The sequence below is a fragment of the Thunnus albacares genome, chromosome 3 (assembly GCF_914725855.1).
Source record: "Thunnus albacares chromosome 3, fThuAlb1.1, whole genome shotgun sequence".
Classification (NCBI taxonomy): domain Eukaryota; kingdom Metazoa; phylum Chordata; class Actinopteri; order Scombriformes; family Scombridae; genus Thunnus; species Thunnus albacares.
In genome coordinates, this window is record NC_058108.1 from 27,361,005 (window position 1) to 27,375,532 (window position 14,528).

At 41.2% G+C, this 14,528-nt stretch overlaps 2 protein-coding genes across 4 annotated transcripts in view; one reads left to right on the forward strand and one right to left on the reverse strand.

Annotated features, from left to right (window-relative positions):
• Window positions 1-140: 140 nt before the first annotated feature.
• On the forward strand, window positions 141-10,764 carry LOC122979712 (synaptogyrin-1-like). 2 transcript variants are annotated; one of them, XM_044347401.1, is made up of 4 exons: window positions 141-418; window positions 3,206-3,440; window positions 6,349-6,494; window positions 9,743-10,764. In XM_044347401.1, exons 1-4 carry the CDS (start codon window positions 314-316, stop codon window positions 9,968-9,970), a joined length of 714 nt encoding a protein of 237 aa, XP_044203336.1. In that variant the 5' UTR covers window positions 141-313; the 3' UTR covers window positions 9,971-10,764. The 2 variants fall into 2 exon arrangements, with proteins under 2 accessions (XP_044203336.1, XP_044203337.1); XM_044347402.1 differs by lacking the exon at window positions 9,743-10,764 and adding an exon at window positions 6,647-7,305.
• A 1,404-nt stretch (window positions 10,765-12,168) lies between these two features.
• Window positions 12,169-14,528, reverse strand: part of cacna1hb (calcium channel, voltage-dependent, T type, alpha 1H subunit b) — a 42,377-nt gene continuing 40,017 nt past the window's right edge. For both annotated transcript variants that reach the window (XM_044347405.1, XM_044347403.1), the window contains exon 35: window positions 12,169-13,855. In XM_044347405.1, coding sequence (XP_044203340.1) covers window positions 13,166-13,855 — 690 coding nt within the window. In that variant the 3' untranslated portion in view covers window positions 12,169-13,165. The remainder of the gene's footprint in view (window positions 13,856-14,528) is intronic.

Here is a 14,528-nt window from a genome sequence, read left to right on the forward strand (position 1 = left end):
TACAGCAAAATTATGGGTATTTAATAGGTTAATAATATCGTGTGTCCTTTGAGGCAAAATAATAATAATAAAAAAATGTTTTATAGACTAAAATGTCATGAAACACCGTTTAACGCACAATAAGCTGAATTATCACTTTAATTCAGAACATAATGAGCGCTGCCTGCCTCTGCGGTGCAGCCTGTGAGCAGCTGTCAGTGACGCGGTGTGACTTCACACCGAGGCTGGAGGAGGACGCCGCCGCTGCGCGCAGCTCTCGGACCGTCTCGTCTCGTTCTCTCAGCGGGCGTCAGGCAGCAGAAACGCCGGAGGGATGGAGCCAGCGGGCGCGTACGGCGCCGCGAAGGCCGGGAGCGTCACCTTCGATCCGGTCGCCTTCTTCACGTATCCCCGCACCCTCCTCAGGCTGCTTTCGTGGGTAAGCTGCTGTCCGCAACGTGTGGGTTACCATCAATGAACAGGCCTACCTGCGCCCCCCTCTCTCCTTGTCTCCATTCACAGGCTTTGTCTCTGCTTTTTATCCAGTCATGTAAATCAGTATTGGGTTGGGTATCTTTAATAGAAAGCTCTGCTGTGCTGTTAATTTCAGGACTGTATTGGCAACTCGGTGTAATAACAGAAATCATGTCAGTGATGCAGTTTCTGGTTGAAGCTTCAGGACCAGCAGCGTCTGATTATCATATGTTTATCTGGAGCCTCTTTGTTTCTAGACTGAGCTGATGTGAGCACCCCGGCCAGTATGTAACACCTCTTTGCTGTGCAGCTGTGAGTCATGCACTAATGTGCACTAGAGGAACAATGAGCAATTTGGATTTTATGGAAGCAAAACAAGTTAGCAGAAGCACATCCTCCTCCTCTCTGTCTCATGTCATGATTCAGTTCAATATTCAGTGGAAAAACAAAATCCAGACAAAAAGAAGCATTTATGAATGAAAAAAAACCCAGATATAAATTAGAAAAAGTCTGTACAATAATGTAAATAATGTGATATATAGGCGTACAATAGTAGCCTCACTGATCATGACAATAAATTGTTCTAGATATACAGTGATAGGTAAATTAAAATAATATGTTCTCACATTTATTGTGAACATTGTTGACAGTCGTATTGTGTAGTTTCAGTAAGTGCAACATGTCCATCTCTAGGTAAGTGTCTCATATTTACATCTCATTTTGCAGGGAATTAATTAACAACCTTTCCAAAAAAAAAAAATCAAAACATTTCCTAATTGCTGCACTCAAGAGGCGCTATTAAGATGGTCTTAATTGTTTTATAGCTGAGATCTCTGCCACCAACCAAATGTAGCTGAGGTACAAGGCAAGGGTTATATGTATTTCAGTGAAATATGTATAGAAGAGATTTTAAGATACTTTTATTTGTTTTTAAAGCTTATTCACAGTTTGGCACCAGCCAACATTTCTGATCTCCTCAGTCCATGTTCTACATCCAGACCCCTCAGATCCTCTCATCAGTTGTTCCTCTCTGTTCCATGTTTCTATGTGGAACAGTTTGCCAATCAGTAGCCGTGGTTACATGCACACTTTTATTCATTCTGATTGAAGATTTCAGGTCAACTGTCTACATGGGATGTGATCTAATACGTTGTGGTGTTTACATGCACTGACACATTTAATCAGAACAGCTGTGTGACATGAACACAGTGATAAATACATCAGGGAGACATGTCAAAATGTTCCTAGCGGCCACTGTCAGCCCAACAAAAGGGGGGCTGAACAAAACTGGAGAGAGACTCAGCAGCCAGGCATGTCTCCGTTCTCTGTTTAGGAGCGGCTGAGATTGTCACTACAATGAGAATTAGCTGGTCCACCTTAAGTCAGTCCACCTTAAGTGAGCCTGGTCAGGTTAGCTTGACCCATTGTCACTAATTTCGGGGCTAACTCCCTTCACTTTAATCAGCAGGCTTGGGTCTTGAGGAGTTGTAGCATTTATTCAAATAGCTCTCTCTTACATGGTTATTAGGTGCTAATATTTTCCTATTGAACGGATTATCAAAGGTTTACAACACCCTTTCAACCTGATTGAAAATTACTTTCAATCAGGCCGGATCAGACCAGTCTCTTCCGATTGAGGTTACATGAGGCATTTTTATTCTGACTGGGCTATTATTCCAATTATTAGTGGAATATTAGGTCTTTCCCATCTTTCACGACTTTCAAATCCCAGCTAAAGTCCCATGTTTATATAATTGCCTTTGAGTTTTCTTAATTTTTAAGGGGACCATATTATGGTTTTTGTGATTTTCTGTCATTTTTATACTGTTATGTTGTTGTATTTCTATGTTAAACATCATCAAAGTTCTGAAATGTTTGCAGAAATGCTCCCTTCAAGTCAAACACCAGGGCTTTAAGCTGCTCTTAAAGAGACAGGAGCTAAAACGGCCTGTTTCAGACAGACGCTGAACTGGGGGGCTGCATAACGAGCCAGTATAAGATAAATAAAGAGTTTTCTGAACTGCAAATCATTCAAAGATGTTCCCAGTAGTAGAGCCCCAGATTAAAATATAGACCTGTAAATATGCATATATGTCCCCTTTAATATCAAGATAAAATTGTTTTAATTTTGTCTGTTACAGTTATTTACTCACTTATTTTTGTTTTATTTTTCATGATTTAACTGTATCATAAATTTCTCTGGGAAGCACCTTTTGTTTTTAAATGTGCTCTATAAATAAATTTGACTTGACTACCTCCACTGTATTGGGCTAGCAGCAAAGTCTCAAAATCTCGCAAACTCTCCACATCATCATTAGGAGCAAGTGGGGAAAATATTTTATGATTTGGGTAAAATTACCCTTTAAGAAGACTTGTCTCTTAATCCCCAACGTCACCAATGTAAAGAAAATATGTGAAACTTTGTCAGATAAATCCAAAATTATCTGCACAAAAATATGTTTGTTTTCTCATTTTTTATTTATGTGAACTTACCCTTTAAAACTATTACATAATGACTTTGCCATGTTTAAGTAGACCGTACACGTGTATCTTATTTTCACCTTCTCTCAGTTTGTCATTCACACACACACATACACACACACAAAGAAGCAGTGTTTGTTTATACTGGTATGTCTGTGTGTGGTATGCATGTGGAATGAAAAGCATTCATACACAAGTGTGAGTTCATTCTCTTCTACCTGTTAGATAATAAACCCTCGTGTCTTTGTCTCCTCACACAATCCCGCTGCAGGTTTTCTCCATGGTGGTTTTCAGCTGCATCGTGAATGAGGGCTACATCAACATCGGCAGTGAGCGTCTGCTCTGCGTCTTCAACAACAACGCTGATGCCTGTAACTATGGTGTCACTGTAGGCGTGACCTGTTTCCTTGGTAGCATCTTTTTCCTGATCCTGGACATTTATTTTCCCTCCATCAGCAATGTCAAGGACAGAAGACGCGCCGTCCTGCTGGACCTCGTTTTCTCTGGTATAAACACTCTTACAAATACTGTATGATAGACTAATGATGAATACAAGTGTGAGTTCATAGTAATAGTAATATATAATATATAATCATCATTTATAGAGCAAATTTTCAAAAATCAAACAAGCAGGTAGTTCGGGTCTGAGAAGTGAAGCCAATGTAGAAGTTCCTTAAACCTGCATTCTCTCTAATGGCCATCAGGGGGCGACTCCACTGGCTTCAAAAGGAAGTCAGATTGTATGGAAGTCTATGAGAAAATGACCCTACCTCTCACTTGATTTATTACCTCAGTAAACACTTTGATTCTGATGAGTTTATGGTCTCAATCTCTAGTTTCAAGTCTTCTTCAATACAGCATGATGTTCATTTTCTAAATTATGGTGACAATTAGAGTGAAATAGACGATAAAGCAGAGTATGCTTTAGGGCGTGGCTACGTTGTGATTGACAACTCGCTACAACAGCAACAACATTGGTTAGGTAATGTAACCATGGCGTAACCCCAGACTCACAGGTGTAGCTGTTGCTATTTTAGTGTGTTTTTAGTTCATGAAAGTTAATTGTAACATTTTGGTCGCCTAAAAAGTCTTGTTCAGTGTTTGGTTGTACTAAAAGACCCTCTAAGGAGTCTGATGTTCAGTTTTTCCCAGTAAGTATATTTTGTTTTAATGTTTTTAAGCCTGTTTTTCCACTAGCAAAAATTAGCATTAGCATTATTACAATTAACCATAGACTGCAAATGCAGCATGCTAGCCAAACTAGCAGCTAGCATTAGGGTCAGATTCACCCTCTTGTCCAAATATGGTCACTTCTCACCACTTCTGGCTCCAAAAATCCAAGATGGCGACAGTCAAAATGGCAAACTTGAGGCTTCAAAACGGGAGTCCACAAACCACTGGGTGACGTCACAGTGGCCACGTCCATTATTTATTACAGTCCATGAAAAAGTAAAACATGATCTAGTTTCTTTGATGTGTGACAAAAGCATCCATAGTTGTATTATGCGTTTGAAAATCCAGCCCTCTTGGTCATTTTTGACATGAATTTCATTACTTCTCATCTAGAACCAGATTCCTTATTAATCATCTTTGGCAGCTGAATCAATGGTGAACCTTACCACAACTCAAACTCTTTTTGTATCATCAGAGAAATAATTAAAGTCCAACTAAAATTAAACCGCCTTTTTTGTCTACTACAGCAAACATATCTGCTCTTAAAATCACTTGTCTTTGTCACCAGAAACCAAGAGGAAGAAATTTATATTTTAAATTCTTTAATTTCACGATGGTACCTCCTAGTTTTACATCGTTTGGTTAAATACCGTTTCATCATCCACTTATGTAGCTGGAGTCCTTATTTTGATACAGCAAATCAAATCTTGAAAACAATAACGTGGTGTTCAATTATAGGCAGAGCAGACGGTCACACTGAGCCTGATAGCATCCGGTTACACAACATAAGAGCCACAGACTCTGAACAAAAACCCACAATAGCTTTCCTGCTAAAATCTCCTTTTTATCCAACTTACAAACATGAACACACGTCTTGTCCTGCACCTTAGTTTATTGAATAAGCCACCAAACAAACGTTCACTGGAGAGAAGTGCACCATTGAAGTCAGTTTGCAGGCTAGCATGTAATCTTACTTGCAATGTCACTTCTGTCCCTTTAGATGCTGGTTTGATTGTTATTCTACAAAATCCTTGTTAGCGACACACTGTCTGTCCATGACTTGTAGGTGCAGCAGTTTGTTTACTTTGTCTCTGTTCTGTGCGATGTAATACCGGCAGCCTGCCAGCTAACATCAATCAAACAAACTAGCTGAGAGAAAAAGGAGCATTTCTTGTTAGGTGTAGCGGAGCAGGTGGACCCAAATGCAGGAGAGGAGACAGCAGGAACTGAAGAATCGATATTTATTTACTCAACTCAGGAACAGAGCTCAGGAGTGCAGGCAAAGCGAAACTGAACTGAAGAATTCTGAAGAAAGCAGGACAAACAAAGCAGAACAAAGGATCCAACGAGACTGAACTGAAAACCAGGACTTAATACAAACTGAACTAATGAAACAATGAGGAACAGGTGGCAAGACACAAGGGCAGGCTGGGAGCTGATTGGCTAGGGAAGGCACAGGGAGCAGGGATAACGAGACTGATGCAGAGCAAACAGAAAACCAAGAAAACACTGGAAAACACAAGTAAACTCAAGAAAGCTTTTAATGCCAGCAGGCCAAATGCAAACAAAAAACACTCTGTGCCACAGAGCCAAGTGGGCTGCAAGACAATCTGAGACATGCAAACCACCAAAGTCCAAAACGCAGATCTCTTCCATTACCCAAAAACTGATACATCACCACTTAGAGAGTGAATTCAATGAACCTGGCAGTTCAGAGAAACCGGTCTTAAACACACTCTCAAAACAATCTGGTCGTAAAACAAACATACTCATTCTTAACCAGGTGAAGGCAAAAGTGTTTCAGATTTCATTTCAGGTCTGTATCCTCGAGCACATGTATTACAAACTAGGCAGTAAAATGTCTGGACAAAGGTTCAATGCAATGAGCAACAGTATCTCAAGTGGTCCTTTAATCTGCAACATATCTTATCTGGCCTTCTCCCACTCAGTCCAGTTCAACAAACAGGGAAAAAGTGTTTGGGCATCTGGTGGACTGGTGGAGGGACAGAGAGCCAGACTGGGACAGAACCATGACAATTTCTGATATTTTATATCTTCATTCTAGTAATACAAAACTTTTACTAAGAATATATTTTAAAAAGGTTGACATTATGTTCAACTGCAAAGAGGGATGATTAAACATGATTTCAGTCGGACTTTAGTACTCATACTGGACATACTGGACAAAGGCTACTGTCACTATTAAAATATGTATGTATAACATAGTATATATTTCCCCAGGCCTCGCCAGCTTCCTGTGGTTCGTTGGCTTCTGTTTTCTGGCCAATCAGTGGCAGGCTACCTCTCCAGACGAGCTGCCATTGGCCCAGGGCTCCGACGCTGCCAGAGCCACCATCGCTTTCTGCTTCTTCTCCATCCTCACCTGGGTCGGTATTTTCATGTACCTTTGTGTAAACCTGTCCTCTGTGAGTGTGTGTTTGTGCTCATCATCATCATCATCATCATCATCATCATCATCATCATCATGATCATCATCATCTTTGTGCGTCTGACCAGCAGTGTGTATGTGTATTTTCAGGGCTATCAGTGTCTGCTGGAAATGAACAGATTTAAGAACATTTCCTTCATGGAGGACAAGCAGAGGCTCCTGCCGAGGACCCCTCCCACCCTCTCTTTAGTCTAACACACACACACACACACACACACACACACACACACACACACACACACACACACACACACACACACTGAGTTTGTCCTCATGTTACTGGTTTTTTAAGGGCATATCTGAAAGTTTGTTGTAGCGTCAGGTTTGGTTCAGTTTTACAAAGTCAGTTAGCTCGTGTAATAAGCAGATTCAGAGAAAGGCTGCGTGATGCGGTTCAAGTTGATATCACATTATTAAAAACAATATATTTCAAATATTGATAGACACTCAGTTGCCAGTTTATTAAGTATAATATGTATAAGGTTCAGCTTTGGTTGAAAACAGATTGGACATTATAACCTATAAAACCTAATAAGCCTAAAGAACTGAGTGTATGTATGTCTGTATTTGTATACTTGAGAAGCTGGTACCAGATAATATTTAGCAGTTTTTCCAGTAAAGATAAAGTAAAGACTGTGGTTGTACTGGGCTGCTTCCAGATGTGAATGTATGCAACTGTGTGAATGTGAACTGGACATTTCCATAAAAAGAGAGTGAGTCTTCCTCGATTAAATAAAAGTTTGAAGAAATTCATTGTGCCAGAAAACACTGCTGCTCAGACAGAGAGCGACTGATTTATTATCCATTAGGAATTCGATTGAGCCATCTTACCACCAAAACCATAGCAGCTATTCATCTCCCTGTCAGAGGATGTGGAGAGGTTAAGCTGTAATTGTGTCAAGGATGTACAGTGCTTTACAAAAGTAGTCCTGTGTTAAATTATTCCAATCTTCTTCTGTGGAGGATTTATAGCATGTGACAGAGGACAAAATCAAAAGTTTTCTACAAGTTTCCTTTATAGCTTGGCAACTTCTTCACCAATTTAACACATTATTTAACATACGAGATATAGTTTGTACTAGTAAACCACTAAAAACTGAGTGAATGTCATCAGTTGATGTGAAAGGAGTTTTCTAAATGAGATATTTACTCAAGTGACATCACCTGGGTATCGCAGCTTAGGTTTGAATACTACACATGTTTAACAGAAAGCCAAAATAGGGGTGCGGAGTTACAAAGCTGTGAGCATTTACCACTCTGTTAGGGTCCAACAAAGAGCTGTCAAGTTGCATTATAGGATATGTAGAAGCCAGCCTTTTTCTGGAGCTTGACCAAACCTTTGCTGCATTAATTTTGTCCGTTCTCTTTTAATCTGTCTCTTTCTTCACCTTTATGGGTTCACTGGACTCTTTTAATAACCTTTAACATTCTGCTCGTCTTGTCTCTTCAACCCCCTTTTTTGTCTGTTTTGTGTAACTGCACTTTAACTAAACTGTGCATGTGTGCAGGTCTGTGTAATAGCCCTTTTCCACTGCAGGATTATAAAATAACATGCAGCCATTGTTATGGGTTCTGCTTTTGTCTCCTCTGTTCTCCGCCTGCTTTGGGGAGTTACTGGAAGTACATTTTTCCACTGCTCGGGAGATGAGAATAAATGCAAGTTCCTGTATCAATCAAGACAACTAATAATCTAAAAACAATGGGAATGTTTGTTGTCTAGGCCCTCAATATTATTTTAACCCATTCAGAGAGAGCTGTAGTCAGCAATGGCAGACATTTTGACTTGTCGAAGCAGGAAAAGCACAGCTGGAATAAATAATGTTAATGATGGCTGCATTACACTTAAGTGAGCCAGTTTCGGCGTTCTGGTATCAGGCATGCTGACTCACTACCTCAGTGGTATGTAATGGAGCCACTGTTATTGTTATTATTATTACCTGAAACAAAAAGGTTCACCAGAAGACTCCTCAGCATCAGGCAGGAATGTGGATGCAACACACAGTCGTGAAGTGAAAAAAATTAAAGATTTAACAATAGAATAGAAAACTACAAAACGTAAATTACACCGACCAGCTGGTGCCAGCTCCAGCCATGCCATAAATCCCAAATGTCCCAGTTTGTAAATGCTGCTTACTGGGAAAACACAAGGAAGAACCTAGCACCAAAGTCTCACATGGCTCTTATAAATTCTGGGTATGGGAAGCATCGGGTTACCAGAGTTTTTGCAGAGTTAAAGGGCTACAAGAGTAGTATCATGTTCTTGACATATTGTAGTTATCGTAAGTATGAGATTGAGAGTCGTAATCATCACCAGAAAGCTCTGATATGTCCGACTTTGAGTTTCATAATAAGGAAGTGTGTGAGACGTCTCACATCAACCAAAGTCGTTGTAGGTGATCAAACCCAAATTTAAATTGGACATAATATGCTTTTTCTGTTTTTTTGTTATTTATATACTGTTATGATGTCGGATGTTAACATGGTCAAAGTTCCAAAACTTGAGGTGCACGTATGTAGAAATGCTCCCTGCAAGTCAAAAGCCGGGGCTTCAACCTGCTCTGAACGCTTTGTTTGCAATGTTTTTTTCTACCTTTCCGACGACCTGGCTGTCTTTTCCATTGCCTTTGTTGCTATGGTTGTTGCTAAGGTTGTTCCATGTGTTGTTCACATTGTCCACTTCCATATTTTTGATGGGATTCAGGCTCAACATGAACAAATGTATTTGAGATGTTGACATTTCGAGTAAAGAACAAGAAAAAGAAGTGAAATCTTACTATTACTTCTTGTTTACGTAGCCTCTGGAGCTGCCAGAAGTCGGCCGTGATGCAGCTTCCGGAAACTAACCAACCAGAACAGGGCGGGCTCATCTGGAGGGGGGCCTTAAAGAGACAGGAGCTAAAACGGCCTGTTTCAGACAGAGACTGCATGATATGTCCCTTTTAATGAATATAATAATATGTTGTCAGTATTTCGAACACTCACTTGACCAACTCAAACAACCACCTTTGAAAGCTCACAAGTCGTAAACATGGGAATCTTTCCAATGTTTTCCATCCATCCCATATGACATAAACACATCATGTGACATAGTCGTGTTTCTAATACAAATCAGTGTGTTACTAATAACTTCTGCTAACGTGCGTGTGTGTGTGTGTGTGTGTGTGTGTGTGTGTGTGTTACTAACAGGCTGTCCTGACGCTGAGTGCACTGCGGCGCTTCTTGTCCGGCTCCAACACGAACTTGTTCACATGGCAACACCTGGAGCCCGTCCCCAGCAACGCTCGAGCTACACCGTACCCCATTGCTAATGGCGCTACCATAGTAACCACCAACCCCTATCAAGCCCCGCCCTTCACTGAAACCCTGGACCCCCAGAAACTCACACAGCAGAGACCCATGGCTCCGGCCTTCTAGAGACAGACAGAAAGGAGAGATAAGGAGGAGTGAGTTGAACGACACTGCGTACGACGCGGGCATGGACAACTTCCTGCCTCGCTGTTTTAGTGGCTTTCCATCCTCTCCTGGGATTGGCAGGGATTTGGGTCATGTGATGAATGGTCTGTTATCACCATGGCAACTGCTGGCTCAGCTTAGTTAGTTGTAATCCTCTGTGTCAAGAATACTGTCTTCTGTTCATGCACACACACACAGCACGCAAACACAGCTGTACTCACACCTCACATCTGGAAACAGATAAACATGTACACCTGGAGACACGTGTATATACACCTGGAAGTATTCACACACACACACACACACACACACAAACACACACCCCTTGACTGCATGTTCATATGGTGCAGATTAACATAGATGTAGATCAGTGATGATGCTTCATCTGCCTTATAAAGGGATACAAGGTCTTTAGTGAAGGAAATATGAAGGACAGTGACGCTACGTAGCTGTTTATCTGCTTCTGTTTGCCCTCAGTTCGGCTGACCAATCACAAGCTGCCCTGCCAACCTCTTTGGCTTACCATTGGCTGAAATTGAGACAGACAGTCAGCTTGACCAATAGGTTGCGAGGAGACGAGTGAGAGGGGCAGGGTTTTTGCAGAAATTGGTACATTTTCTGGGCAGGGAAATAAAGGCAGGAGAGCTTAATGCATTCTGAATGCTATAGTGTTTCAGTGTGAAATATTCATGTGATTAAATATTTTATTGTGATATGCTGAAGTGGTATAATGAAAAATAAACTCTATCCACCACCACCACCATCAGAGCTGTGGGTCTGCCTTTGTTCACATCATCTTTAAATAATTTTCCTCTTTGCTTCTTGCAACTTTTTTTTTTTTTTTTAATATAATTATGTATTGAGACCAAGATCCAAGAATGTGTTGGGCATATTAATCAACATCTGCTGGAAAACCATAATTAGACAGGCTACTTGAGTTATGTTGAATTCATTAACAGCAGCAGGCAGCTGCTGTATGTTTGCTTTATTTTTAGATTAAAAGGCTCGTGTTGAAGGACTGCAGCCCTCTCTGCTGTGTTTTTTTTTTTTATCTCTTTATATTGGAGGAGGGACACAGGCAAGGTGACCGAGTCAAATGAAAGTCAGACAGGAAGTGGTTTTATTCCAACACTGTCCAATCATGTAACTGCAGGTGAGCTTATATCATACCCTGCTTTCATTCTGCAGGAACATTATACAATATTATGAACATTTGCATCATCCAGAGTCATCATCATCATCATCATCATCATCATCATCATCATCATCATCATCATCATTATAATCAACATCCAGCACTGACATCATCATCCATCATCGTTATCACTGGCAGATAAATTGACATTCAAAAATGTAGAAATTCACCTTTGTAGTTCTCATATCTTCGCTGCTGTGTTAATAAAATATAATCTGATCCATTTTCTACAAAGTTTTACAAGCCATTATATCACTTGAATAAGCCCTTCTGTATATCTGCGTCTTGTCTGAATAGTAGTATAATATCTTCTCTTTTAAACATCAGGGGAGACGAGGCCAGCTCGGGCTTCAGACAGCAGGGGGCACTCTAACTCTGCAGACCTCTGATCACATGCTCACACTCACCTGCGTATGAACTACCTCTACCCTGAGAATACTAAGACAGAGAAAAGGAAATGGAGGGGAGGGGGGTGAGAGAACTATGCCGACTGAACATTTGAATGGTTGGGATCAGGAAAAAGCGAGGTAGAGACTACTAAAGCCCAGGTCACACTACAGGTTTTAACTTAGAAGCTCTAAGTGAGAATTGATTTTTTTTTTTTTTGACTGTCAGAGTCGGGTGGATTCAGGAACATCAACTGGATGTCGATGTTTGATTTTGCAATAACTCTCTTATAAAATAGCAATGTGTCTGTACCGATAAATACAAGTGTGCGATTACAAATTAAGCGTTTTCATATAAAAGTCTTCATCAGCTTTAACTTTTGTAATGTTATCATTTAAATTTCTGTTTCTTGTGTAAACATAAACTGTAGTGTTTCCCCCAACAGAGCAAGAAATTTATTATAAGACAGAATGAGAAGTTGTGTGAAGAGCCCGAAACAATAAATTGATTAGTCTCAACTATTTTGATAATTAGTTAATCAATTTTCAAGCAAAATGCAAATGTGAAAATTGTGGCTTTTTCCTGCTTTAAAGTATTATTATAATGAATTGAATATCTTTAAGAACTGGAATTGTGACCTTTTTCTCTGTTTTTTGAGTTGTGTTTTAGAGACCAAATGATGAATCGAAAAAATGACCAGCAGATTATTTTCATCATTGATTGATCTGATGATTGTTTTCTTGATTAATCCATTCGTCATTTGGTCTATAAAATTTCAGAAAATGGAGAAAAAAAGTTGATCCCAGTTTCCCAAAGCCCAAGGTGACGTCCTCCAATGTCTTCTTTTGTCCCAAATAAAAGACATTCAGTTCACTATAATAGAAGACAAAAGAAACCAGAAAATATTCACAACTGAGACACTTGAATCAAAGAATTGTGGCATTTTTCAAAAGGATTAAACATTTATCCAAATATTTGCAGATTTATTTTCTGATGATCAACTCATCAAAAAATTGGCAAATCGTTGCAGATTAATTAGTGATTAAAATAATAATTTGTTGCAGTCCTAGCTGTGTGATCTCTCTTTTCTGTCTGTGTGTTTGTACATCAGCAGATCAGTCTGTAACTTAATCTGCACCTTTCAAGTCATTTTGTGTCGTACTCTGACCTAGGCTTGAGGTGCAAGGAAAAGGATGAGAGTGAGGGCAGAAGGAGGACAGCAAGCAAGGGGAGGGCTAGTGTTTGAGTAAATATAGCTGGGAGTGACTACTATGTCTGAACTAAAGCTAGGACTATGATAGAAGAAAAGGAAACGTATTCTTGTGTGCATCTTGTGTGCAAATAGCACAAAGGGGAGAAAAGTCTTTGAACACATACACACGCATACACACACAGTCTGAAAGAGTTCGTCTCACACACACCCTGTGAAAATCTGGTGATTGGACAGGACGAGGTGAAGGGCGGGGCCTGAAACAGGAAATAGGAAACAGGATTGCGGTTCCCGCCCCTCTCGTGTGCTTCAGCAGCACATCAGGCTCCTTCACTTCAGGGAATAACCAGCCCATCGTCTCTGTTTAGTCGTCCACAGAGCTCCCTTCCAGCTGATTGGGAGAGAGGGTTGTGGCATCGAATGACAGAGTCCGCCTTCTCAGTTCAACACTGCTGTCCATCAGCTGGGTAGCCATGGTAACCGGCTCCTCCGCCGGCGGCGGGCTCAGCCTCTCCTTCCTGTTCCTGCCCGAAACCGGGGACACTGATTGGCTGAGGCGGCTCCTGTGCTCCCCAGGGCTCGGGGTAAGGTGTCTGCTTTTGTGTGAGGAGCTGGGAGGAAGTTGTGTGTGTGAGTGTGTGTGAACGGAACTGTTAATACGGCTGACTTCCTCGTCGGCGTCGTCTAACTGGAGACTGGGGTCGGGGCTGACCGCTCTGGAGCTACAGAGCGGAGCTGATAAGGTGGATTCACCGCTGGGGACCTTCAGACTGGACAGACTCTGCGGGCTGAGAGGCCGCTTCTCGACATCTGTTTCTGGCTGCGAGCCGCAGATGGCCTGCTCAGGTACATGTTCTTGGCCAGTGGTTTCACTGTGGCTCCGGCTGTGGCTCCTGCATGAGATGACCCTCTGGGGGTGTGTATATTTCAGTGTGTGTACGCTGGATGAACGCTGGCGTGGCGGTGTGGAAGAGGCTGTGGGCACAGTGAGGTGGGGCTCTGCCAAATCGTCAGTTGAGCCGCTCTGATCCAGAGAGTCACAGCGCACTGCCTCCTACACACAGAACACATACACACACAGATGTATAAACACACAATCTTCATCACATGTATTAAAAACATGTCAGTGAGCCACACCGCTGCACTGGGCGACATGTTCCTTCGCCACAAAGATTATGGTCACATTAGTTCGTTTAGAAACAACTCCAAAGACTAATAACAGCAATCACGTTTTCAATCTCCGGAGAGTAATCTGTTTACAGAGCTTCGCTAGCTTGTTGCGCTACATATCACAACCTCTTGACTTTCTGCTACATTGTAAATTTCTCAAAGAATTTCAGTACAAAGTCAGGAGGTTGTTGTCATGGATGTGTTATAAGAGCTGGATACCAGACCACAAATTCAGTCCAATAAGAACTGCTCGGCTGGTGCATATGCCAAAAAAGTTTCTAGCATCTGAGTTTTCTTCCGCGTTGTGCGGCCCACTGAATATGCACAGTAGTGTTTCTCCTGTTGGCCCCACCCACGAGTTCCCGTTTGGCTTGTAGACTTTACATTGTGGTGACATCACAGATCGTTTTTCTGGGCTCAAAGGAAGTTTTACAAGTATAAAACCTCCATGGATCAAAAATTCCAGTCATAATTGACCTTGTTTGCAGTTCAAGGTGTCTTGTCAACAGTTTTACAGACGTCTCTTTTACAGTGGTGGTTTACGGAGAAAATGCTTT